This window comes from Chiroxiphia lanceolata, chromosome 12 (genome assembly GCF_009829145.1).
Source record: "Chiroxiphia lanceolata isolate bChiLan1 chromosome 12, bChiLan1.pri, whole genome shotgun sequence".
NCBI classification, from domain to species: Eukaryota; Metazoa; Chordata; class Aves; order Passeriformes; family Pipridae; genus Chiroxiphia; species Chiroxiphia lanceolata.
In genome coordinates, this window is record NC_045648.1 from 124594 (window position 1) to 151708 (window position 27115).

Consider the following 27115-nt stretch of genomic DNA (forward strand, 5'->3'; position numbering starts at 1 on the left):
AACTCTCTGATCTCAGAGACGAGGCTGTTTCTATTCCAAGTAGCTCTGGTTCCGCTGTGAAAAGCCCTGCAGGCTGGGCACTGTTCCAGAATGACAGGGATTCCTCTTTCTTCTGATGGGGCAGGGGGCCTTTTGCTGTGTGAGGTGGGTACCCTCCCTGTCTCCCTGATGGCTTCATACTGGTTGGCTGCATCTAGCCCGCATGTCTGTCCTTACACTTTCTCCAGCAAGTAGTTATTGAATGCAGGCTGAGACTCATTTTTATCTCCTCTCCTTTCCCGCAGTCTGGCAAGGCAAGGCTGTCGGATCCTCTATCCTACTCCCATTCTGCAGACAGAGACGTGTGACTTTGCAGTAGTTTCTTTCCTGACAAAACAGTCTATGTCCTGACATGTCTTTTTGCCAGTCTCCCTCATGTCTGTGGTGCTGGCATACCTGAGTCACATCCTCAGCAGAGGTGGTGGTAAATGGACAATGGACCACAGGAGCATGGTGAGCAATTGCCAGCTCTTTGCTGAAAGTGGGGAAGCCACGTGTATGTGAACAAGAGGTGCAGTGTGTTTCAGTCAAAGGGGCGTGGCTGGACATAGGGGTAAGGACAGAAGGGACATCCCTCAGCATGATCTTCTATGGACATGGTTTGTGCTCTTTGTACATGTTCATATGCAGACCTTCCTAGGTAACTCCTGCGATAGCTGCATCTTGCACAGGAAGAAGAAACTCAGAAGCAGGTAAGGATCCAGTAATGCATCCTTATGATAGACATCTGAGTATAGAGATCTTAGTGGGTGCTGCTTCTAGCACAGCGTACTACTGGCATTATCACAGACTTTCCACTGCTCCTTTATGGGCAGAAGAGAGAGGCCTTCAGGCCCTTGAGAGGAGATGCTGTGGGAGCCCAAAGCAGTTGAGATTGTCTGGTTAGCACACAGTGGTCTGACAGTAGTAGCTAGTTCAAAACACAGGGAGTATCTGCCAGCCTGTGAAGTGTTTGTTAGGCAAAAGTACCTGGGGAAGAAAGGGAGGAGAGATGATAGAGACTCTCTGTCAGCCAAATCTGTGTATGGGAGGAAAGAGAGCAAGTTATGCGTACAAATGAATGCTTATAAGCATTTGTTCTCTGGGGAGAATTTACTAAGATGGAAAAAGATTTATTTTTCTTTCCCCTCAGAAATGCTGAACTGGTTTTCTGGACTCCAGGACAAGCCTAGTAGCTGTTGACAGGAAAGACTAGAGAAAGTATTGAGCTAGTTTTGTTCTAACTTCTCGGTTTGTATTATTTTTTTCTTCATCCCCTTAGGGGTGTTTGGTTGCATGATATGAGTTCTTCCTACAAATACACATTTTGTGTTTGTCTGCAGTAAACACTTTCCTTCTACTAAAGCATTAAAAGTACCAAGTTTCTACCAGTTTTTTGAAAATTGGTGGGACAGTTGAGTGATCTGAATCAGAGCCATCAGTGGAACAGTACAGATCTGTTTGTCCTGCAGTCCCTGCTCCCAAACCGACCATCAGCCTATGGCTGTCTCTGAGCATGCTGCCACTTGCACAATTGGTAGTTTTGGCTCACAAATGGAGCTGAGAATATGGCAGTGAACTGCAGGGAAATGTGGAGGGAGCTGGGATTATCACAGCGGGACAGTGCAGGCTGGACACACAAAAAGTAGTCTTTGTCAGTTCAGGCCTTGCTGTGCCTAAGCTCTGTGGCTTGTTTTTACTTTTACTTCACACTAAAGAAATGGAGACAAATTTCTACTTGTAGAAATCTGGTAACTTTAGATCAGTTTTCCTTCTCTCCTGCCTTCCTGTCCAGGATCTCAAAAGTTAGTGCTAATGGCAAAATTAGTTGTGTATCCAGCTCTTGAGGAAATTTCTGTCCTTCTGAGGCTTTATTCAAAAATTAACCTTAACAGCGATCTCCTTGGCCAGCAGGTTCTTAGTTCTCCTGAAACAGCCCTTGAAGTCTTGCTGGACCAATCTCTCAAATGTATAGAATAGTACTGGGTTGGGTTGTTGGTTTGTTTTTTTTTTAATCAGGAATGCAATTTCGATTAATTTCTGCTTTTCTGAAAAGCATCACCATCCCAGTGTCTGTGTCTGGAAAGAAATTAGTGAGCCCTTTCTTTGCTTTTGAAAGTAAAGGCTTGGGTGTTTCCTCTAAGCAAACGAAGGCTGAGAATTGCTAATGGAAGGAGGCAAGTAAGTCACAGAGGGGTAGGATTCAACATGCACGTCTGTTATCAATATGTGCTACTGAATAACTCGTGTGTCTCTTTGCACGTGTTACTGTCATTCATGCGCCTTCTTGTAAAGCACTGACGTCTCTGGCAATTTACTAGAACCTGCCTCGGCTGTAAAAGTTTGGTGCTGTTTTTCACAATGTGCTCTAGCTACAAATGTATTGTCTTAAAAACCCATGACAGCAAAACTGGCTTCCTCTTTTGACCTTCAAGTTAAGAAATTCAGTTAGTTGCTTTTGCACTTTGCTAACCTTTTATTTCACTGAGATCTCACCTGTCCGTTCTCTATTAAGCTCCAGTGTCAAATTCTTAAATAATTAGGGAGAAAAACTAGAAGGAAAAGGCCATTAGTACCTCCCTTTTGAAAGTTGTTTGAAGAATGTCTGTCATCAGGCACTCAAGATGCTAATAGCTCTCTTAGAGGAGAAATTGGCAAGAAGCCAACGATTTACCTTCTGGGTGACTAGATCTATGTTCTGAAAAGCTTGCTAAAATGAATTAAGAGGAGTAAGTCAAGTTGCAGTACTTAACAGAAATGCAGACATGGCTAGGCCATGTAATAAGTAAACGGCCTCACTCAAATATGACTCCTAAAGCATTGGATAGGGTGGTTCTCTGTGGCTTTGGTCCGTGTGACATTTTTCTGAAGAACCAGCTTGCAGGCTGTTAGGTATGAGTGCAAGGTGTGTTTTGGCCCAATTCCTGGTTGCTAGATTTGTGTTTTAACTGTTATGTGTTTTCTTTCTTGCTGTTGGTCCCTATTCAAAGGCAAAGACCATTGTTAAGAAAGAAGGAGGCATGAGAGCATGGAAGGGTCCTGTGCTTGCATGGCTTCAAGGGAGCTGAATGAGTGAGAGGCCCTGAAAGAAGGGTTTGTGGTGTTGGAGGCCTCTTCCAGTCTTTTCTCCCCAGTCAGTAAGTTCAGTCCCTAATTCCACTGTGTAATCTGCAAGCTGAAAGGGACCTGGCTAGATGGGGTGGCATTAGGAAGCAGGGCCTCCTGTGATGAATTAAGACTTGAGTGAGCTCAGCTCAGGCAGACTGGTGAAAGGCAGTGACTGAGTGGACTTGTCACCAGTATTGAGAGAGAAGATGTCCCAGGCTACTCTGCTAGAAACCTCCTTGGCTGCTCCCAAGTGCCTCTCCCTTCGGTGCTGAATGGACAGGCCCTGTGTTTGCTGGCAGAAGGGACAGGAGGCCTTGAAGTTCTGCACTTTGAAATAACTTTCTGTATCCCATTCATTATTGCTGTAGTCCACGCTGTAAACCAAATTCCAGGAACCCAGACCATGCAGAGGATCTGTCAAGAGGCAGTTAGATCCAAGAGTGCAAAATTAAGATGCATCAAAGAAAATTGTTGGCAGAGAACAGCTGCTTTTTTTCAAGGGCTAGCAGAATACAGCCCTTCACTTTACCAACCACTCCAACCGCTCAGAGTCCATAGCTGGTTTAATATCTGTATCTTAAAGAGAGGTGACATTCAGCAGGTCATCCTCAAAACAAGCAAGGGAGAGAAGAAAAGCGACTTGGAATGAGACTGTTAACAGTACAGAATAGGAAGGAGATTTTAGGATTCTGAGCAGTTGCTGTAAATCAGAAGCAGGAGCCTCTTGTCAGAAATTTGGCATCTCAGTAGGCAAACAGGAGGAAATGCCAGAATTATTTCCTTGTATCTTCAGCCACCCCGTCTTTTATACAGTTAAGTTGTCCCTGCCTCAGGCAGTTTGCTTACATGTGTCATATTGATCAGTTGTCCAAACGACAAAAAAAAAGAGAGAGAAATAGGACGGATCATGAGCTGTACCTCCAAGTCAGTCAGCATTACCCAGATACTTCAAAACCAGGAGAAACGCACATTTTTCTTCAATCTGTGCTACGTTCTGGTGGTAAGAACACATGTTCTGGGGTGCGTATTCTTACTAAAATTAAGAGATCATAAGCTGTCCAACTTCGTGTCTTACAGGAGTCTTCATCCCTGAAGCCTGAAGGCATCTGCCTCAGTGCCAATGGGAGCAGTTTTGTGGCACCTCTTTTCAGTGATTGGCAGCAACTCCCAGCTGAAGTACCACTGACACGAGAAGGGGAAACATTAATTTGGTGTCCAAAGGGACCAGCTACAATAAATCTGCCAGGGGTTGGTGGAGTGAGGGCACCAGGTAAGAGGGTGTCTTAAGGTGTGTTTAGGTTTCCTTTCGTGTATTTAGCTGGAGACATTTAAGAAGCTCCTCACAGCTGGAGGCCATGTCCCTGTGCAGGACTGCACTCTTGATTCAGTGAATGCCACATGCTGTTCCACAGCAGAAGGATGCAAGGCCAGCATGAGTCAGCAAAGCTGCTGCAGAGAACACAACCTTTCATGGCCAATCTTGCACCTGGCCAGCTAGGTAGGAGTGCTCACCTTATCTGTTATCTCAGTGCTATAACTTCCAGTTGAGGGGCAGTAGCTTCTGGAAATAGATACAGCTGTTTCCAAAGTGAACATCTGCAAATTCAATTAGTGGTTCTAAAATGGCCGAGATATCAAATTGCTCTTTAGCATAAAAGTGAGGCAGTATGTGTAATTAGGGAGCAATGAGATGGTTGCTATGGTTGACATGGTATAGAAATAGAGGTTGCCTGGGAGAAGAGCTGTAGATGGCGTGAAAATATCACAGGGAGGAGGGAAGATGGGAAAAACAGGCAAGTGGTTAGGAAGAATATCTCCTGGGACGTGGCAAGTGCCCACAACCTCCCACACCTTAAAGAATATTTCATCTCCTCCTCTTGCCCTGCTGCTGGTTCACCTTTGTAGTAAATCCCCAGGAGTTGGTCAGTTACTTTGCAGAACCTGCTCTCACCTTAAAGCATGATTAGTTCTACTGACATGCAGTAACAGTATGGTAAGGTGAGTTATGAGATATCTCCAGCTGGATCCACAAAAGAAAACCTGAACGTGCCTTCAGATCCTCAGCCCTCTTCATCCTGACAGACTCAGCAATGTTTCTAGAAACCAGACCTTGTTCACCTTTGCCCCAGACCATTCAGTACCATTCTGACCCCCTGCTTTGGGCAAGTCCCCAGACCACGTTTCTATTTTTGACAGTAATTAATTTCATCTGTTGTGCTTTCCCATATTCTTTAAAATCTGTTGCAGCCCGGGCCTCCCAGAAGTATTCTTCTTTCTATTTGTTACTGCTGTATTTTTCCTTTCTCTGTCCTGCCTAGTATGGTTCTCAATTAATTTCACTCTCACTTTGTTCCTGTTGAGAAATTTTTCTCCCTCTTGGAACTGTCTTGCTGATGCTGTCTTCTTTCTGTGGCTTTTTACACCAAGTTCTCTGCTTACAGAGTTCTGCAGCTCTTAAGGATTTTGCTCTGCCTCCGCGCTGTTCTGAAGTTCGTGCCTATTCTGTCCCAAATCAGATGCTCTATTCTTTCCTGATGTTAGCACCTCATGGCTCCCTTTACACTCAGAGTGTTGGGTTGTGCCAGTGTCTGGTGGAAGTATATCTGTGACTGATTGTCCTGGTTGTCCTCCCAAAGACAACTAGGTGGGTGATCTGCTTGGAAGCTCAAGCTAAAGCCCCCGGAGGAGCGCAGAGCGCCCCGGCTCTGCTCAGGCTCACCTGATGCTCTTTCATGTGCTGCCTCCTTCTCTGCTCAGTCCTCTGTGTGCTGCACTGCTAAGCCCCCAGTCAGGGCTGGGTACAGTCCCTGTCACCCTGTTATCCAGGTGTAGAGCCACACAGCAGGCGAGTCCTTTGCTTGGTAGAGAATTGAGGTTTGAATTATCTTCCCTCTCTCTGCACTCTGCTTTGTGCTTTCCTGTGCTTTGTTTATTCAGTTGCTACAGATAAGACACATCTCCTGTTGCGCATCCATGGGGCTTTATTTTGGTGGTGCTGTGTTTTTAACTGACTCAGTATGTCAACATGAAAAATCATCAAACACTATTTTGAAATTTTCGTAAAAAATAAAACCTCATACATACAATAATACTTTCCTGCTCAAACACCATTGGCTTCCCCTTCTTTTCTAGGTGCAGTTTAAAATCCCTCATTTTTATGCCCTATGTGATTCCCTCTGTGACCTGTTAGATGATGGCTTGCATGCTCCCTTCCACTGCTCCGCAGGCAGCACACAGCCCTGCCCTGGCCCTCCCTGACAGGCTTTCAGTACTTTGTTGCAGCTTCTTACCTATTAATTTTCAGATGATTTTCATATTCCTATTAAAAATGTATTTTCCATTTGCTGGTATACAGTGATTCTCTCTGAGAAAACCACTAAAGAAAATCTCTAAGGAGAGAGATTTTTTGATTTAGCCATTGACAAATAAATAGATACTTATCTATCTATTTCTGCACAGTTTGAAGACCTAAAATTAGAAAGTGGATGAAATAAATCTGTACTATAGACTTTTTCAGGCCATAGGAGGCAGAACACTTGCTGGTGACTGCAAAGCACTGTCTGAAGCCAGGTCCTCATCATTCTCAGCTGCTGAATCACACACTAGAAAGCTAAAGCCACAGCAACTTTTCTGATAATGTTTTTATGATAATAAGTAGTTGTTGTAGCCATCATATGTTGTGGGAGGAGGGGAAGAGGCTGTGGGACAGCCCATTTGTTGTGATCCGCAGTGAGCTGGCTGAGCCCTTTGCTCTGCTCATCTCTGGTAAAGCAACAGAGCTGGATATACCTAGAATTGCTGGGACTGCTGCATCTCCTCAGGCTCTGGAAGGCAGCAGTTAGGCACCAGTGTGCATGGCAGCCTCCCCCCTAGGACTCAGAATCTGTCTTAGGCTGTTCTGGGGGTTTACACCAAGCTCCAGCTGTATTCCTCACCTGATGTCTCTCCACTTACCTTGCCTGAGAGTCTCCTCTCATCTGGCACAACACTGCCGTTAAAGGATAAGGAGGAACAGAGTGGGACTTGTCCTGTCAACCTGATAAACACATCCAGGTGCATCCCTGGGGTGTAAGAGATCGTGTTTGAGTTCCTGAGCTGGAATCAGCACGTGAGTTCAGAACTGCACTGAAGCACAGATGCCTCCCTGACTACAGGGGCTGGTCCAAGGCCTTCTTTGTGCCCCTATTGAGATAGCTGTGGCTGGCATAATTAACTAATTATTCCTTAGAGTTGTTGGGGGAGGGAGCAAAGAAACTTGCTACACAGCCTGGTGTTTAAGATGCAGATGTGGATAGATCCCGTTCCCGTCTCTGCACAAAAGCACAGGCTTTAGCCAGCGGGGTGGGAGCAATCCCGGTCTGTCTGGAGGGAGCGAGCTGGGGGTCACCCATGTGATGGGCAGCCCACTGTGCCGTCATCCTTTGGGTTCTCTCTTGTCCTCTGAGAAGTTGGTGACTGGATACAGGCGTCCAGCTTTCCATCTAGATGTGAGAGAAGAGCTGCAGTGAGAACCTCCTGACTTAGAGATGTGGACGTGGTGGTGCAGGGTTGGGGTCTGGTTCCTGTTTCTTGATGGCTGCTTCCGCAGCCACTCGGCCAGTTAGTGCCTGTGGAGGCCCCACTGGGCCGGTTGCCCTGGGGGAGCTTCTGGTCAGGCCACAAGAGCTGAGGCAGCCAACACTGAGCCTCCTACCCCAAAATACACTCCCAGTTTTCTCCATGCTCCTTGAAGGCAGACCAAGATTGGGATGTAAACAGCATGTCAGTCATAGGCATGCACAATAACAAATTGGGAGGTGCTTTGAATAGTCAGGATGAATGAAGAAATAATCCCAAGAGCCCAGAAAGTAAAGTGGTCACAGCAAGAAAGAACAGAGAGGTTTAAAGTGAGGAAGCGCAGAGACCCAATCATACCTTAACATATGCTGAGCCCAATACAGCTGTTGTTAGAACTGGGAGCCTGGGATTCTGTGTATGTGAGTACTAGCGTGTTGCAGACTCCTGTTTACCCTCCAAAGTTCAGGCCAGAGGCAACCACAGCTGCCTGCCCAGGGCTGGGCCCTGTACAGGTGCTCTGCCTAAGGCAGGTGCCTCTCTCTGCCAAGAGAAGAAGGTGACAGTTTCCTTTGACATGAACTTAGACCAGAATCTTTCCTTTCTAGAACCCACCACAAATGCCCCCTCACACCTTTTCATAATCTCTCCAGCCCACCCCTGTGTGGAGCCATCCCTTTGTAAAGTTATTGAGGACTCTGCTCTTGCACAGTGTGAGCTGTTGCAGGAAGGTGTGCATGAACTTCCTTATGCTGTGCTGTAGAACTTTCCACTTCATGCATTGGGGTTCTCCACGGGTTGCCTCCCCTTTTACCCACAGCTAGGGAATCACATAAGCATGTCTCAAGGGTTGATACATCTCTCTGACTTGTTGTACCAGGGCAGGGCTGTTCCTCCCACAGTGCAGCAAGGATGCTCAGGTACAGAGAAGCTAAGAAATGTTTCAGGGATGCACAAGTCTATAGTAAGGAGGATCTGAATAGTGAATCCAGAGTTGTTGGCTGTGAAAGCAATCTTTGTGTTTATTTTAAATTCCTGAGCCCACCTGACTAGCTAGCAGAGCTTCCAAGTCTCCATCAGCCAGAACTGGTCCCATTAGCCAGCCAGCTGCACACTTTTCAGGTTGCCTGCTGGAGGAAGGAGCTCTGTGCCCTTCAGGTGCTGGGAGTGTGACATTGCTTCCAACGGGCATGTTCACTCCTCTCCCCAGCGCCCAAGGGGCGGCCTTGGTCTGGCAGAGAGATGGGACCACAGTGCAATGGGAGACAGGATGGCATATCTGCACAGATGGGATGAGAGGTGGGACCCTGCTTAGAGTTCAGTGCAGAACCTTTTCTCCCTTTCCTCTGGTCTTTACAATCTCCCTCCCAAGGAGCTGTGGCTTGCCATGCTTGGTACAGTCCTGGAGTGTTTGTGAATGACCGTGTTGTTTCATTTTCTCCGAATGGACACCATTTGGGGCTGGATCCTTTTTCTCACATTGGCACTGAAGAAGCTGCAGTTGGAGGCTTCACAACCTCAGAATGAGAGAGTCAGTTACTATCTCAGGGTTATTATGCAATTTCAGAATGAAAGAAATGACAGTCTTTCAGCTTGCGCTAGCTCGTGTTAATTTTGCAAATATATGCAAAACCCTCATACACTGTTTGACTGACCTCTCCAGAGGTGAACTTTGTTCAGTAGAGCATCAGGAAGACTGTGTGATCCCGGGCTCAGCTCTTTGCTGAAATGTAGCAAAAGGTGCTGAGCCATAGTGATATCTAGGATCTTCTTGTAAGAGTGTTTTCAGAAGTGTCCCCTTGAAGAGATATGTCCATAACATCAGGTAGGACAGCAGGAAGTTAGGAAGTCAGTTTTTAATCACTGTAGCTTGTGTGCCTTGATAACATTTTCAGACAGTGAAACTTTGTTATTTTTTATCAATGTACTGTTGGTGTTCACTCTATAGGTAGAATCTAGCCTGGTAAGCCCAAATAATCTTAGGGACAAAGGAGGGAAAGGGTGTGGGAAAGATAAGAGAGGTAATGAGAGATAAAGAATGCATCCTGGATGGGGAAAGGGCTGATTTTTATGTGATCAGATGAGCGGTCTCCATCTTCTGGATGGCAGGGTCTTAGGAGCTCTGCGGCCCAGATTTGCACCTGCCATCAGACAGGTGCACACACTGATGAGATCCCTGCCCTGAGCTTTCTCTTTTCCAGGCTAAACAAGCCCACCTCACCTCTCCTCTCCTCAAAGATGTGCCAGTCATTTAATCATCTTTTGGCCCTTATGTTCGTTCTGTTTTATTGTACCAGACAGAGCATCATGATTGATTTCAGCACAGTCCCTCAAAAGATGACCCAATGCTATGGCCTATGGCATCATTTCACGAAGGTGAGATTCTGGGTCCCACTACCCTGACACTTGGTCTCTGTTTTCAGCATGGTGCATTGTAACTGTGGCTCTAACAGTCCTGATCAACAGAATAATAAGACCTCTGAGGTGTGATAGTCTGAAAGACTAAAGAAAATAACAAGCAGCAGCTTGTGTAGCTGTCCTTGACAGCCCTTCAGACCAGCCCAGAGTTTATTTTGCAGCTACAAGGGTTTTAGGTGCTTCCATTTAAAGTAGCAGAACACAAGGATCTGTTCCAGCAGCATGACCTCCTTTTCTACCTCTACAGCCATCTGTCTGCTTGTAGGATCATCTCTCTCGGGCATCCTGTTTGTCACAGTTACCCCAATGCACTGTCCTTTCTTTCAGCCTAACCTGACCTCCCTGCAGAGCCCTGTCTGCCTGACTGCTGAGCACTAAACCCACGGTGTCCACTCCTCTGTTCTCTCTCCCTCTGTCTCTTTGTACATGCAGACAGCCCTGGATGGTTAGTTCACACTCACTCCAGAGTTTGTGTGGCTTTGCTCTCCACTTGCTATCCTCCACCAGAACCAAATTAATTCTACACTCAATAGACCACATAATCATAGAATATGTTAGTTGGAAGGGACCCATAAGGATCACCAAGTCCAACACCCTGCTCCTCACAGGTCTAGCTAAAATTAAACCATATGACTAAGAGCATCATCCAAATGCTCCTTGAACTCTGACCGGCTTAGTGCTGTGACTGATTCCCTGGGGAGCCTTTTCCAGGGGCCACCCACCCTCTTGCTGAAGAACCTTTTCTAATGTCCAATTTGAACTCCCCTGATAGAGTTTCATTCTATTTCCTTGTGTCCTAGTGCTGGTCACCAGAGAGAGAAGATCAGCACCTTCTCCTCCACTGCTCCTCTTGAGAATGTTGTGAACAGCAATGAATGTACTCAGCTATATACACTCTTACCAAAAAAATCAAATTTTTCCTCCCTTCCCACTAATAGTCCAGGAGTGCAGCTGCGCATCCTGACATGCTGCCTCAGTGTTAGTAATGGAAATCCATCCTCTAGCATTGCCCAGAATAGCTGTTGTTCACCACCTCAGGGATGATTTGTGTAGTGCCTCCATGGTCAGGTCCTGCTGACGACACCCAAAGGTGGCTGCTGTGTAGGAAGAGCTGTATGTGAGCCTCTGTGGCCCTTTGGGGTGAGGGTGCTGCTACTTCTGCACAATGATAAGTAATGTGATCTGTGCGGAGAAGGGGAATGCCCTTTCTTTTTCTGAAGCTTCACTGAGGTTGTGAATGAGATGCATTTGTGTATTAAATCTTTCCGTATATTATGCAGCAGGCACTTTGTGTGGGTAAAAGGCAAGTAATGCCGTGAGTCAATACTACTTAAAAGGCAGAAAACAAGTTAGCAAACAAATATATGGTCATGTTTGTGCAGCATCCAGAGGTAAAATACAAGGGCTTCATGATTTTCCACTAAATATAAAGCTGATCAGTACAGTAATGATGAGGAAAGGGGTTGGCATGAACACGGAGGTGGCTAAATTTATAGATGACTCAGTTACTGAGGTCTAGAAAAAACTGTGAGGAACTTCAGCGACTAAATTGCACAGTCGTCATGATCTCCCATTAAATTAATTGTCAAAAAAGCAAAATCAAGCCCATTAGAAAAATTAAACTTTCCAGACTTCTTGTAAGAGCTTAATTAATAGAGTCATGACAGGGTGAAATTTGTGTGTCACTGTGTACTCCAACACAGTGCAAAGTACTAGCTTTGCACTTTATTTAGTGCAAAGCTAGTGTTAGGTTATGTTATGATAAAATAAAAAAGTAGGGAAATATAGAAAATACAGAAAATACAATAATTATATCCTGTGAATCTCCGGTGTTTCTTCTCATATTGTTTACTTCTGTTACTCATGTCAGTGACTGTGGGGATGGGTGACAGCAGTTCTGAAGGGACTGAAGAAACTCTCCTCTTAAGAAACAGTTGGTAAAGAGTAGGGGCTTTCTGTCTTGGTGGGGACATGGTGGATGGGAAGTGCACAGGCACAGAGTTGACTGCAGAAATCAGAGTGTGGCTGAATGCACAGAGAGAGGATTCATCCAAAATGAGAAATGCAATGCTGCTGAAGAGAGGATATTTATTTATTTAATGTCACAGCTTCTGAGTGTAGTTGGAGAGGGCTGTGCAGGGTCAGGGATCTGTGTTCAGAATGCGCCTGGAGATGAGCTCTGTCCAGATGTTTATTCCAGGCAAGTTGAAGACAACAGTCTTCAGGAGCCTGAGAATAGATTCCTTGTACTGGTCAGTGGAACTGAGGGATTTTGCCATTTGCAGTGTGGTTTCCAGGCATGCATTTCATTGTGATAGAGCTCTAATAAGGACAAATACCTCACGGTGACCTGCACAGCATGCTTCCAGTCACCATGGCTGCAATGTCAGTCACACCACTATGTGTTTCTGGTGCACGTAGTTTTGGTTAGTGGGAGGAGGGATGTGCCAGGCTGTGTGTTTAAATCCTCTGTCTGTGCAGCTGCTCCCTCAGGCTGTGTAGAGAAAGCTCCTCTGCTTGATGAGCACTTGGATTCACAGTTTTGGGCATGTGTGTTCCCTCAGCTGGGCACGGCCCTTGCAGTGGGCTGAGGAGGTCACTGCTGCAACTCGGGGTGAGCAGGGGCTGGGCACAGGCCGGGTCTAGGGCACTGTGTTTGCAGTTCAGCCTGGAGTTCATGTGCTGTTCTGCTTTATCTCTGAATTTAGTTAAAAAACAGTTTGGGGTTTTGGTGTGCATGGCTGTGTGCAGTAAGTCAGTGTTTCTGGAACTGGCCTCCTGAGAACCAACTGCTGCAGCTGAAGAGAGGGAATCTGCCCCACAGTGGGTCTGGAGCAAAGTTCTGGGGGGCTGCACTGCTTCAGAGAGTCACAGAACTCCCAAATTGTGGGTTGGAAGGGACCTCTTGAGATTGTCTACTCCAATCACACCTGCTCAAGAAGGGTAAGCAAGAGCAGGTTTCCCATGCCTGTATTCAGTTAGGTTTTTGAGTATCTCCAAGGATGGATGCTCCACAACCTCTTTGTACAATCTATTCCAGTGTTTGACCACTCTCACAGTAAAAACAGTGTTTTCTTGTGTTCAAATGGAATTGCCTGTGTCTTAATTTGTACCTCATATCCTGTCATTCAGCACTACTGACAAAAGTGTCTGACTTTCTCTTCTTCATTCCGTCCAATCAGGTATTTATTTATATGTATTGAAAATATCTCTCCTCCATGCTCAGCCTTGCCTTGTATGAAAACTCTTCAGTCCCTTTATCATTCTCACAGCCTTTCACAAGACTTAGTCCTTCTCCATTCATCTCTCCCATCTGCCAGCAGCTGCTGGCCCTGCAGCTTGAGCATTCTCTTTCTTCCTCGTGTGCAGGGGACATTCCCGGGGGTGAGGGGCTGCCAGCCAGAATGCTAAAAGCCAGGCTTTGTTCACAGCCCCGGGGGGGGGCAGCTCAGCTGCCTGGGCTCAGATCGAAGTACTGGAAGCAAGCAGCAGTGTTTTTATGTGTGTTACTGCTGCAGACGGGCCCCTTCCCTCTGCAGCTGGCACTGTCACCAGCACTGCCCGGCTGGCAGCGCGCAGGCTGGCACTGGGTGCCTGGAGGGATGCCCGTGCGCAGGCACGGTGACTGCACGTGGCACGAGGACGAGGCTGCTGGTGTTGGTGCTGTGCACCAGGCTGTGTTCCCCAAGTGATGTGGGTAACCACTGCCAGAGCAGTATCTGGGGTGTGCAGGCACCCAGGTGGCAGAGGTTGAAGCTTGGAGAATGGTGAGAGTTTCACTTGGCCCCAGTAGTAATGTTGAAAAATGGGAGCAGATCACTTCTGTTCTGGATGCCCCAAACAGCAGGGGTGGAGGTCCCAGCGGTGGGGAGCTGTGTGAACACAGCACAAAAAATCAGTGGGGAACCAGGGTGCTCCTTGTGAGCCTGCTGGGACCTCAGCAATGCCAGGGCACCAGCAGTGCCTTCACAACTGCCATTGCCTCAAGGATGAGTGAGGTTTTGCTTCTTGCAGCTGCACAGAATGCCCCAGAACACCTCCTGGGCCCTCCTCATCTGCACCTTCTCCCACTGTCCCACACTGCTCCCCATGGCTCACTTGCAGCATCCCTTCTGTGTGCAGGGACTTGCTTCCCAGTGCCTTCAGCCATACACCAATCCCACATCGAGTGGCAGAAATGCCCCTGAACTTAGTGCATTTTGCACAGTGATGGTTTTTAGTCTAGAGGGACCATATTTTTAGCCAGCCTGAAAGACCACAAGTTCAGAAAATAGCTGGAGATCTGAGTGCAAGTAGTTCTGCTGAGAGCTTAGAGCCAGTCTCACTTTGGGCTGAAATCTGCCTTCTGGGCATAATGTCTGATTAGTTGCTGGCAGTGAGTAAAACATTCCAGTAAAGTGAGTATGATTGCTGAGCATTGGCCTTTCTCTGACTTCTTTCTGTGTCCTTTTCGAGTCTTTCTTTGAAACACCAGCTTGATTGAGCTATTTTAGAAGGATTGAGATCTACCTAGAGAGAGCTGATGGGAGGTTCTGGAGGCTGGAAAGAATAACATTGTCAGAGAGCAACAGTTGTCTGAAAGGCGAGAAATAGAATTAGATGTTCATTTTCAGTGAAGATCTGTGGCCCTCCCACCTATATGAGGAATTAAAACCTATGAAAGACTTAAACCCTATAAATTATACATTCAAACAGTTAAGTTCTAAGTGCCTATCTTGTTGAGTGGATGTAATGTCCAGAGGTAGGTATTTTCAAAGACTGGAATCAAAAAAGATTTTGTGCTGCCTGCTGTGTCCAGGAAAGTGCTGCAGGAAGGTCCTGTACATTGGTCCTACATCCAGAGCCATCTGATGTGGGCAAACAGCAGTGGCTCTGGTCCTGCCTGTCAGCATGGCAGACCCTCACCACTCTTCTTTCTAATAAATTAATAGGGCCTGGGCATTATGGCAGCATTTTGCCAAATAGCTATATAATGCCCATGCTAATGTGAGCCCATAAACTGCTTTTTTACATTCCCAGGATCTTGCTTGCTCTTCTTTTGCTCCTCCTTTTTTCCCTAAATACATAAAGTCCTGTCTGGGTACCTGTTTGTGCCTCTGACAGAACAAGCATTCTTATTGTCTAGATGCTCCCCACAGCAGCAGCCTAGGAGTACACATTTGGATTAAAGAAAAGCACTTCAGAAGAGAAAAAAACTGTAATGAATGATGAGAGATTTGTTATCAGTGCTGCACCACTCCAGTGAAGGATGAGTTGGCACCTACTGACTGGCTTATAGAGCCCTGTGGTGAGTAGGGCTTGGACAACACCAGGGACACCTCTCAGTGGTAGCTGCCATGAGGCAAGGCACTTCTGTCTGGAAGGGATGATTCGTCTGTGCCAGTGGTTACAGGCACAACTGTCTGGCACAGGCAGGCAGCTCAGAATCAGAGAATCAACTACGTTGGAAAAGACTTCTGAGATCATCGAGTCCAACCTTAGTTCAAAGTGCCTGGCTCTGTGGACTTCAGAACATGTTGGAGCTGAGTGGCAAATTGTGCTGATCCAGAAGTAGGATTTCTTTCCTTGTTGCTGAAAAGAGTTTGCTCTGTTCTCTGAGACCCAGGTATTAAATTGGGTCTCAAGTGCAATTTGAAGTCTTGCAATCAAACCCATGCTGAAGTGGAATTTTTGAGGCTAAAATATCAGTAGCTGGGTGCTGTCTCATCTGCTTCTCTCATCCTGTCTAATCCCTTTTCTCTCCCCAGGCCAAAGAACTCTCCATCACCGGACTGATATCCTGGAGACGGTGATCCTGGTAAATCCTAATGTGGACAGCATCGTGTCTGAGGTAAGGACAAGGTGCCAGCGAGTTCTCTCCACATCAGCTCTCCTGACTTGGCCTGACATAGAGGTGATGATCATCACACCTTGCACCTTCTAGAGAGCGTGAATGTGCTGCCAGTCTGCTGCAAGGTGAGGTGAAGTGGCCAAGTGTTCTGGTCTTGCCAATAACCAGGACATGTGCAGTGACTATGATGTGACATGGAGCTGTGTTGGGCAGACAGTAGCAGTGTCTTTCCTCTTCAATAACCAACCTTCTTGTACGTATAAAACTTAGGGTTTGGCTATTTGTGAATAACACATGAGTATTGCTTGTCCATGGGATTAGGATTCTGGGTGCTGGTGAGGAGTACAGGCAAATTCTGACTGCAGCACTATGTCTGATGGTAACAGGTCCGCTCACTGGTGTGTGATTCATCAGCCCACAAACTACTGATCCTCTGTGGACAGAGCTCAGACCAGGAAGGAGACTTGGTCCTGCAGACAGGGACCTTCACTTACCAGAAATTTGCTGAGATACTTTCAGACCCAGAGGTGAGTGTGACCCATAATCCAGCATGACCCCTCCTGTTCAGAGTGCACGGTAGAGCAACACAGCCTGCGCTCTCCTTCTGGTGACAGATTTGCAGACAGATGGGTGTGAAATCCAGAAAAAAATTGCACACCATAAATACTTCATGCTATTGTCTTGGGAATCCTGCTTTAACTCCCTGGCTTAAGTTTTCCAATGTGTAGGCATGGGTGATTCCTTTAAGTGTTCAGCTTGAAATAACCGTCCAGACTGGCTCTGCAGTGGGCTGGAACTCAAACTTTCTTGAAGCAGGTCTTAACGTAACTGTGGGCAGCTTCCGAAAACACCCAACAGAGGCCATCATCACTCTGGTAAATGTGGGTATTTCTCTTTCTGTCATAGCGCAGCAATGATGTTCACAGGAGGTTAAGAGTGTTCATCAGGGGTATGTAAAGATGATGAGGGGATGAGTAAATACTGATTAAGTAACTACATGGTGATTACATAACTACAAATGTCGCTGTTTAATTGCAGAATTCTTGCATCATTCAGATTGGAAAGGCACACAATGAGGTCTGTAGCCCAACCTCCTGCACAGAGCAGAGCCAGCACTGAATTTAGGCAAGCTTGCTCATGGATTTGTCCATGAGGCCTGGAAAATCTTATAGGGCACCCCTGAACCACTTCTCCAGTGCTTATTATCTCAGCTAGCCATACTATAGCTTTCCTGAGAGACTTTACATCGTGTTTCTGTTGGCGCTCATTGCCAATACAGATATGCTGCTTCAGTTTTTGAGAAGCCCTACTTCCACTGATCGTGTGCCAGATGCTTAGAATGTCTTCATCTGATTGACAGGAATGGCTGAGTGATACTTCGACAATTGATATTATTACTGCTGTAATTAAATCAGCGTGTATGGTCTCCTTCATTTTTTTAAAACTGGTTGTTCTCATTTATTTCTGGTATCTTGTTTCTTTGGACGGGAACTAGTCAGTTGTTAAGGGCTGTCTAAACAAGAGAATACAGTGTGCTAATCTCATTCCAGATACTTAGGAAGTTGAGGTGTAATGCTTCTTTGCTCGATATATACTCAGCGTAGCTGTAAAGAGCCTTGGAAATTATATGGACCTTAGTTCTACTTATTAATGGTGTAGCATGTCCCCAACCCTGTATGTGTAGCAGAGGTGGAGTCATGACTTTCAAAGTAGGTTCCAGGAAAGAAAATGAATTAAAAAAGAAAGTGCTGTGGCACTAGAACTGCACAGAGTGCTCTGTGATGTTTCACTAGCCAGTGAACAACAGTAAGTTCAGACAACGATGCTTGGCATTGAAAAAGTTGTCTCAAAGTTAGAATTCGTAAATCAGAAACAAAAACCCCAACCTGCTGCTTTTGAGCCCAAACCAGGGACTGATATCCCAAGTTAAACAGGAAGAAGTAAGGAAAGAGGACAAAGTGGTTCCTGCTTTTCTTTTCTTTTGTGAGGTCTTGGCACAGTACACTCCCAGCAGTCAGGAAGCACAACAGCCCATCGACATTAGGAATTTCAAAAGAGATCAAGACATACCCCCATGCATTGATTTGCAATGGGCTTTTGGACCCCCAGTATTTCCTGTCAGTAAAGTGCTCATGGCGTCTTCAGTATTTCTGCACTAACTGGATTTTTTTTTAAGTGCTGTACAGCTCTCAGAGCTCTATTTGACCTTTATTTGTCTGTGCTTGTCTCATTAGGTCACCCAGATTCTCAGCAACACTGACTCAGATACCAAGGCCTCCCTTACTGTGTCGTGCCTGGGAGAAGGAGCCTGGAGCAACCTTGGGCATCCTCGATTTCAGGAAATTATTAATCTGAAACTGAATCCTGATCCAGTTCTGCCAGAAATGGATGGGGTGTCCGAGTTCGCAGAATACGTCTCTGAGACAGTTGACGTGCCGTCTCCATTTGATCTCCTGGAGCCGCCCACCTCAGGGGGCTTTCTGAAACTTTCTAAGCCCTGCTGCTACATATTCCCTGGGGGAAGAGGTGATTCTGCTCTCTTTGCTGTCAATGGGTTTAACATCCTTGTGGATGGTGGCTCTGAGAGGAAATCCTGCTTCTGGAAGCTGGTAAGGCACCTGGATAGGATTGACTCAATCCTGCTCACCCACATTGGTGCGGACAACCTGCCCGGCATCAATGGGCTGTTGCAGAGGAAAGTTGCTGAGCAAGAGGAGGAACAATCCCAGGGCTCTACCAACTATAGTGACTGGATGAAGAACCTAATTTCTCCTGAGCTAGGGGTGGTTTTTTTTAATGTTCCTGAAAAGCTGAAGATGCCTGAAGCATCCATGAAAGTAAAGAGGAGCATCGAAGAAGCGTGTTTGACACTGCAGTATCTTAACAGACTGGGCATTAAATCAGAGCCTCTCTACAGGGTAGTGAGCAGCACCATCGAGCCCATCACACTCTTCCACAAAATGGGAGTGGGTAAGCTGGACATGTATATACTGAACCCTGTCAAGGACAGTAAAGAAATGCAGTTTCTAATGCAGAAATGGGCTGGTAATAGTAAAGCAAAGACTGGTATAATTCTCGCAAGTGGGAAAGAAGGTGAAATTTCTGTTCCCTATCTCACATCCATCACGGCCCTAGTGGTGTGGCTTCCAGCCAGTCCAACAGAGAAAATTGTAAGGGTTTTGTTTCCTGGAAATGCTCCTCAAAATAAGATACTGGAAGGTCTTGAGAAACTCAAGCACCTGGATTTTCTGAGGTACCCAGTCGCTACTCAGAAAGATATCACTTCTGGAATACCTCCACCTGTGCTGAAGCAGACCAAAATTAAACAAAGAACTGACAGTAAAGAGAGTCTTAAGTCTTCTCCCAAGCCATCTGTGACAAAGCAAGTCAAGAAAGAAGAGGCAGTTGAGGAAGGGATTAAGGAAGTAAAATCGGAAGTTGTAAAGGATGCTAAAATTGAGAAAAAGATTAAAGAACACACAGAAAAAATTTCTGAGAAATTTGTTAAACCTGAAAAGATAAGTGATGCTCTCAAAGCTGAGAAAAGAAAATTGGCAAAAGACAAGGTTGGAAAAAAGCATCTCAAAGAGAAAGTGTCCAAATTAGAGGAGAAGAAAGACAAAGAAAAGAAGGAGATTAAGAAGGAGAAAAAGGACTTAAAAAAAGATGATGGAAAGAAAGAGGAAAAAAAGGATTCAAAGAAAGATGATAAAAAGAAAGAAAACAAACCAGAGCCCAAAAAAATTCCTAAACCAGACTTGAAACCATTTACCCCAGAAGTAAGAAAAACATTGTACAAGGCAAAACTTCCAGGCAGACTCAAAACTGAGAAGATTAAAATCAAACCTGAAAAGGAACCTGAAAAGGTACCTGCTGACCTGAAGACATCACCAATGGAGAAGGCAGCTGTACAGGCAGAGCCAGGAGAGACTTCTATAGCGGCACAGAGGTTAGTCCTGTCTTCACCAGAAGATCTTACAAAGGACTTTGAGGAACTGAAGCACGAGGAAAAAGGGGTCTTGCAGGTGACTCAAGAACTACCTGATATGGAGGTTAGTGATAAGATTGTGAGAGCACCTGAAGCAGAGATAAAAGACTCTGCTGACATGACTGGTCAGAGTTGCCTTGAAGCAGATCTGATTTTGAAAACAAGGACTCCAGATCAGGGAATAACTACTATTGATATGGAAAAAGAATCACCAGCAGAGGAAAAGGCAGTCCATCATCTGGAACTGAGGGGAGGTCGTGCTGAAAAAATAGAGGATGAAAGAAGAACAATAGATGAAAACCGTGACATGAGAGACTGGGAGGGAAAAGCTGAGCAGAGCAAGGACATTCAGCTGTTTCCTGACAAAGACCGGGTGCCATCACAGACAGACTTCTTGGCAAAGGGTATTTGGCCACCAGTGTTCAAAGAGGAAGAAAAGGAGGAAGAGGAGAAAATCTCTTTGGACAGAAAACAGAGGGAAGCAGAAACAAAGACTTGTGAAAAGTATGTTGAGGGGACAGAGGCACAGGAAGAGGGTGAGAAGGAAAAGAAAGAAGATGTGATAGAAAAGGCAGAACTGGAAGAAAAGGAAGAACAGCACATGAAAGCAGAGAAACTGGAAAAGAGCAGAGACTTCTATGAGCCGAATCAGGATGAGAGGGAGGACAAACTGTCTACCACTACAGAAAAGGAGAAAGAATTAAGTGACATGGGTGAGAAAAACAAGTTACTTGTAAAGGACATAACAAAGGAAGAGTCATATCTGAGCAGCCTGCCAGTCCCACCAGGAGCAGCAGTAGAACATGTTTCCTATATTCAAGATGAAACTATCCCCGGCTACTCAGAAACAGAGCAGACCATTTCTGATGAAGAAATACATGATGAACAGGAAGAGAGGATCCCACACTTGAAGTATGATGTCAACACCTATGACATTTCTGTTCCTGACCACCCAGGCTCTTTTGAAGCAGTACATGGAATACAGGCTGTGCCTCCTGCTGACCTTTCAGCTAAGGGCTATGCTGGCCAGGAGTCTGAAATCCTGGCATATCCTACAAACATTGTGGCAGCACCTCTGGCTGAGGAGGAACACATATCCTCTGCCACCTCCATTACAGAATGTGACAAGCTTTCATCCTTTGCAACTTCAGTAGCAGAAGATCAATCTGTTGCATCTATAACAGCACCACAAACAGAAGAGACTGGAAAAAGCTCTTTACTTCTGGACACAGGAAACAGCATGCCCTCCTCTCGGACTGAAGCAACCCAAGGTCTTGACTACGTTCCCTCTGCTGGCACAATCTCTCCCACATCATCCTTGGAGGAAGACAAGTGCTTTAAATCTCCACCCCCTGAAGATTTCCATGCATTAGCAGAAGGAGAGAGAAAACTGGAAGCTCAAAAAAAGAATCATCACGAAGAGGCAGAAGATGAAGAGGATGAAGAAGATGGTACTCCAAATATTGAGATTCCTGAGAAACTCAGAGGGCATTACGATGCCCCCATGTTTGCTCCTCAAGGATGCCCTGATAATGTGATAATCAGTGTTCCCACAGAAATGATGCCGTTATCTGCTGAAGAAGCACCGTTTTCCCAGGCTGACTCCGCAGAGGCTGAAGAACGATGCATGAGTCCTGATGACAGCACAGTCAAAATGGCCTCTCCCACTCCATCTGGCCCTACCAGTGCTGGGCACACACCCTTCCACCAGTCTCCAGTGGAGGAAAAGCTGGAAACAGTAGATTCAGATCTATTTGAAAAACAAACAGATGCTACTGCCAAGAAACTGGAAAGCCAAACTTCCGTTGTGGTGAAGAGAGCCAAGGGTGAACCTCTCAGAGAAGATGAGGCATCTGCAGCTAAATCCAGACATGAAAAAGGAGTAACTGGACCTGTGCAGCACAAACTGGTCTTGGACAGTGAATTTCCAGTGTCTCCTGGGGAGGAGGTGCAGGAAGAACCTCTGAGGAAGGAGGAGCTGCCCTGGCTCTCCTACCACAAGCAGGACACGGTGGTGATTGGGGAGGAGGAGGAGGGTCCTGGAATGCCCCGTCCCAGCACAGAGCCAGAAAAAGAGCGAGGAACTAAAACCATGACAGAAAGTTTAATGGGATTTTCAAAACACTTGTCCTTTGAGCCATTTGCAACCACAGAAGAGTCTCTAGGAAATGTGGATCTTTCACAGCTTACAAGCCAAAGCAAATCTGAAAGTGACAAATCTTTGCAATTTTCACCAGATGACACCAAATCACTTTCATTTACAGAAGAAAGTATTGGTAAAGAAAAACCCTCAGATATTTCTAAGGGAGTTACTGCTGAAGAAGGAAAAGCACAGTATTTCACAGGAGACACCTCAGAAGAGAAATCTTCTCATGTTTCCATTAAAGACATTTCCCCAGAAGAGAACAAATCCATCTCTCTCACTGAGAGTCCCAGCAGGGAAATCTCTTCGGACCTTCTTGGTAAAGGAATTTCTCTGGAAGACATCAAATCCCTTAGTTTCACGGAAGAGATACCTGCAAAAGAAAAAACTATGTCCAACTTCACTGACAAATTCCCTGCAGAAGCTGTGAAATCTATGGGTTTCACAGACCATAGCCCAGCTATATATGAAAAATCACTGGAAATTTCTGCCAAGGAACTGAAAGAAGCATCAAAATCTTCTCCTTGCCCAGAAAGTAGTTCAGTTAAAGACATGTCACCCAGAGATTCTTCAACTGAAGAAATGTCTCCAGATGACAGCAGTTTATTTTCTGCATCAGAAAAGGACCCGTTTAGGAGAAGAACTGCAGGCTCGGACTCTCAGGAAGTATCTCCAGATGCAAAGGCCTTACAGTTTACAGAATCTAGCCCAACTGAGGATAAAAAATCCTCACACATTTCTACTGAAGATGTAAAATCTTTCGGGTTCAAGGAAGCTCAAGAAGAAAAATCTCCAGAAATGGAAGACTTTTACATGAAAGATTTAAGTTATGAGAAGAAAGTGTGGTTTCCTGAAGAGGTGCAAGAGATCCCTGTTCAGGGAGGGCGGCAGAGATATGACAAAGAGAGAGAGAGCACATTCTTGGATGAGGTACCAGAATTTGAAACAAAATCCCTTCCTAAAATGGGAAAGAAGGAGATCCTGCCTCCTGCAGTGCCTGGCAGCCACACCTGGAGAGGAGCAGAAAGGGAAGCGTGGGGCTCTGCATTTGGGTACCTTCAGGAAGGGAGAGAGAGTGGAAGAGGAGGGCAGTTACCCAGTGAGGAGGATAAGGAGGTCTACCGTGCTGAAGACAAAGCCATGCTACTGCAAGAAGAAAGAGAATGTTTAAAGATGGAGTCATGTGATTACAAAGAAAACACACAGAGGAGTGCCACATTTATGTCAGAAAAAAAGAAAGTGGATGTGGTTCCTGCTGACATCACTGTGCTAGAAAGAACACAAGGGGAAGGTTTTCCTCTGTCTCCTCAGTATGTCTCTGGTGAGGAAAACCAGGCCAAAGCTTTAACTGGAAAGAAAGAAAGGCAAGAAATACTGTTGACATCTAAACAAGATTACTCCTATTTAGATGATGAGGAGAAAGCTGTCTTAGATATCTATGCAAAGTCACTAGACCAAGCAGTGACGGGATCTCCCCTGTCTGCAATGGGAAAGGAGATTGAGGCAGCACCAGGAGTAGAGAGGCCTTGCAAGTTAGATCAATGCAAGCCACCTTTGTGGGAGGATGTCCCACCAAAGATGGCTGAGAAGAAATCAGATATCAGTGGTTTGTATCAGGAAGTAGACTGCCAATACAAGTCAGATAGAAGGCAGAAGGATGACTGCAAATCCACTGAGGGTCTGTATGACTCTACAGGAAGGAAAGAGCAGACAGCAGCAGCATCTACTCTGTTGCAATCTACAAGACCAGCAGAATATATTGCAACGTCCCCAGAAGAGAGCGCTGTGGTGTCAGGGCAGCGTGCACATTCTCCTTTTGACAAAGGACAAAGCCTTTGTCAAAAAAGCAGTGCTGCCATGGGCCATGCTGGGGCTGTAGGTGTTGCCATCCAAGAGTTGTATCCTCCAGAGACCTATTCCAGGAGCTCCGTTGAGCCTTATTCTTATGAGGAAGGAGTCTGCACATATAGAAATGATGACAGTTCAACAAGACAAGAGCAAGAAGAAAGAGAACCAACTCCCTACCCTGATGAAAGAAGTTTCAAGTATGCTGACATCTATGAGAAGGTAATTGTGTCTGGAGTGGGACTCTCCCCCTTCACAGCCAAGAGTGCAGACAGCCCAGGTCATACTGACAAGGTGCCAGTAACAGCACTGAGCTCTCAAAAAGGTCCAAGTTTTCACGTCTCTGCAAAGGAAGAGGAGTCCTGCCTTTATACCTCTGCTGAGAAGGAGTTGTCATCTCCAGCATCCCCTAGAGATAAAGCAGATTCAGTCTTTGACTATACAGATACCCATGAAAGATACTTGCCCTTGTCTGAAGCAGGGAAGCCTAGGATATCAGAAGGACAGGAAAAAATGAATGTGTCTTCTGTTTTGCCAGGGGAACTGGACTCTGCACTGCACCCATCATCTGCAAGTACAGTATTTGCCCTTCCCACAGGCACGACTGACACCTTTTATCAAGAGAAATCATCCGCCTATATTGATGCTGGTCGTCCGGATGAGAACATCATTTTGTCTAGCCAGGAGCAGGTACCTCTGTCCATGAAATCTGAAAGCCCAGATCCCAAAGATACATACTATGAGAAAGCAGGTTGTGGGGAAGAAAGCACGAGTGACTCAGAGTTAGAAAAAGGTGCTAAGGAGAAGTCTGAAAAGGAGTCTAAACTGCACGTCCCAGCTGGAGCTGCAGGCACTGTCTATGCACACACTTCAGCCATCGGCAAGTTCCCTGTCTCAGAGACCCTCCTGCAGAGCAAGCGTCAGGATCCCCTTTCCCCCAGCTCCACTTCCTCTTCTCCCTCTGGTCCAGGCTGGAAAGAGGAATATGGAAGTAGGACAACTGCATCAGCTGCTGTCGTGGAAACGTATGTTGCTGGTTACACTGATATGCCAGACATGGGCAGAGCTTCAGAAATGTGCCATGGAAGACAAGATTCTTCACAAAAGAGAGAGGTTGCTGAAGAATCCACAAAGGAATCTCATTTCCGTGTAGCAGATTATCCAAGTGCAGCAGTGGTCTCCGAGTGCCCGGAGCAAGCCACATACTTGAAACCTGCTTCCAAAAAACACACAGAGGAATATGAACAGGGCCCAACAGTAGAGGACAGAGGGATGGATAACTCTTCCGGATTTGAAAGCTCCCTGCTAGGAAAGAGTGAAACAGCCAGCATGTTCAGACTTGAGCAAACCTCAGCAAGCCGTTTAGGGGATATCTCTCTTTCTTTAAAGTCTCCATGTGCTTTGCTCTCAGACCAGCGGAAGAAAGATGAGTACTTGGAGGTTTCTGAGAAAATCAGCAGCCTTGACTCATCTTTTCCTAAATTCTCACCACTGAGTCCATATGAAGAAGACAAGTTGTTCTCCAAAGGTGTGGAGAGAGAGTCTGTGCCCCAGAAACAGCTGAAAGATGACTCTTCCAGCCTGTCAGAGGAACCTTCATCTGAAGCCACCACTCCTGTGATACCAACTACAGCAGAAAGTTTCTACTCCCATATGCTTTCCACATACACAGGTGCAGGAGTGGAACCAGGTACCAGGAGTCCTTGGGATGTGTCTCCACAGATTCCAGATAATGCTGTAAAAACACATACAGCTGAAACCAAAGATTTTGTGTTTGCTGAAGAACACAGTTCTCCATTCCTCTGTGGCATGGGTGACAGCACCTTGCCATGCAGAAAGGAGTGCCAGGTCTCAGAGCCCACGTCATCCTCTGAGAAGGAAGAGCAGCAGCCCTGTGGCAGCAGTCCAGAGCAGAAGGCACCATTTGCAGAACAGCTGCTGACACTGACATCTCTCCCTGATGTGTTGACATCATTTCCTCATCATCAGCATGAAGATGAAGCCACAGCCAATGGTCCAACAGAGGTGAGCACCAGTCTGCAAGCTTTCCAAAGCACATACCATGCAGCAGAGGCAAACGATGAAAGAACATATCCCGATTCTGACAGCAGTTTTTCTCCATGCACAGGCAAAGAGGATACAGAGAGGCAAAGCCGCCCCTCCTCTCTGATATCCCCTGAACACAGTTTCCAGCCCTTTATTCCAGATATGCAGAGAGGTGGAAAAACAGAGGACCATGGAGATGCTTCCCATGACATGGAGCCACATTTAGGAGGCAGTTTTGATTGTGGGCAGAAATTTTCCTCATGTGAATACAAGCAGAGAAAGGGAGAGCTCTCTCCCTCATTCATCAACCCGAGCCCCCATGAGCTCTCTGAAGACAGTGACCTTTCACAGGAGGACGGTCACCCTTCAGTACAGGGAAGACAACCCCACACTGGGAGCAGCCCCATGCAAAGCGCCACAGTGGAGGAAACCCCTCCAACATCAGTGAGTGATTCTGGGACCTCCCAGTCAGACTCGGATGTCCCGCCTGAGACTGAAGAATGCCCATCCATCACAGCAGATGCCAACATGGACTCGGATGAAGATGCCGATTTCCTCCCAGTGGACAAAGCTGTGGGGAATGCTCATCATGCCAGTTCTAGGTCCAGCCATGATCCTCAGCCTGTTCCAATGGTAGATCCCCATCCCCACCCTCCTCACCCTGATGTCTGCATGGTAGACCCAGATATGTTGGTAAATGAGCAAAGCATGAGCAGAACTGATAAAATTTCCAAGAAGGACATAAAAGAAAAGAACAAAGGTGTAAGGAAGCCTTTGAGCAAACCCAAATCTTCCTCACCTGCACGGAAATCGGATGTGAAAGGGAAACGATCACCCACTCCTGTGAAACAGCCATCAGACAAATCTCCAAAATCTGTCACTGCCAAAAAAGAAAGAGACGGAGGAGAAAAGCCCAAACCACGTAGTGTGCTGATGCCAGAGGATGAGTTATCCCGAAGTAGTCACAGCAACCCTGGCAAGAGCCTTGTTAATGGCATCAAAACAAACCCTGGTAAGAAATTCTTCTTGAAGCATGCACTGTCTCTATAGGTCCAACATAGAGAAAAGCACTAGGTTAAACATAGCAGAATAGAGAACAGGACTTCCCAGTCAGACATAAAAAAGTTACAAGCAGTGATAAGGTTGAGAGGTACAAAAGGTTGAG

General features: G+C 46.1%; 1 protein-coding gene across 6 annotated transcripts in view; it reads left to right on the forward strand.

Moving 5' to 3' along the window:
• Positions 1–27115, forward strand: part of MAP1A (microtubule associated protein 1A) — a 56804-nt gene that overhangs the window by 24606 nt on the left and 5083 nt on the right. For 4 of the 6 annotated variants that reach the window (XM_032699862.1, XM_032699864.1, XM_032699863.1 and 1 more), the window contains 3 exons: positions 15846–15928; positions 16315–16455; positions 18163–26962. In XM_032699862.1, the coding sequence (XP_032555753.1) occupies positions 15846–15928; positions 16315–16455; positions 18163–26962 (9024 nt within the window). Of the gene's footprint in view, positions 1–9525; positions 9533–14598; positions 14681–15842; positions 15929–16314; positions 16456–18162; positions 26963–27115 lie in introns of those variants that run through there. The other 2 variants (XM_032699867.1, XM_032699866.1) reach the window with 2 other exon arrangements.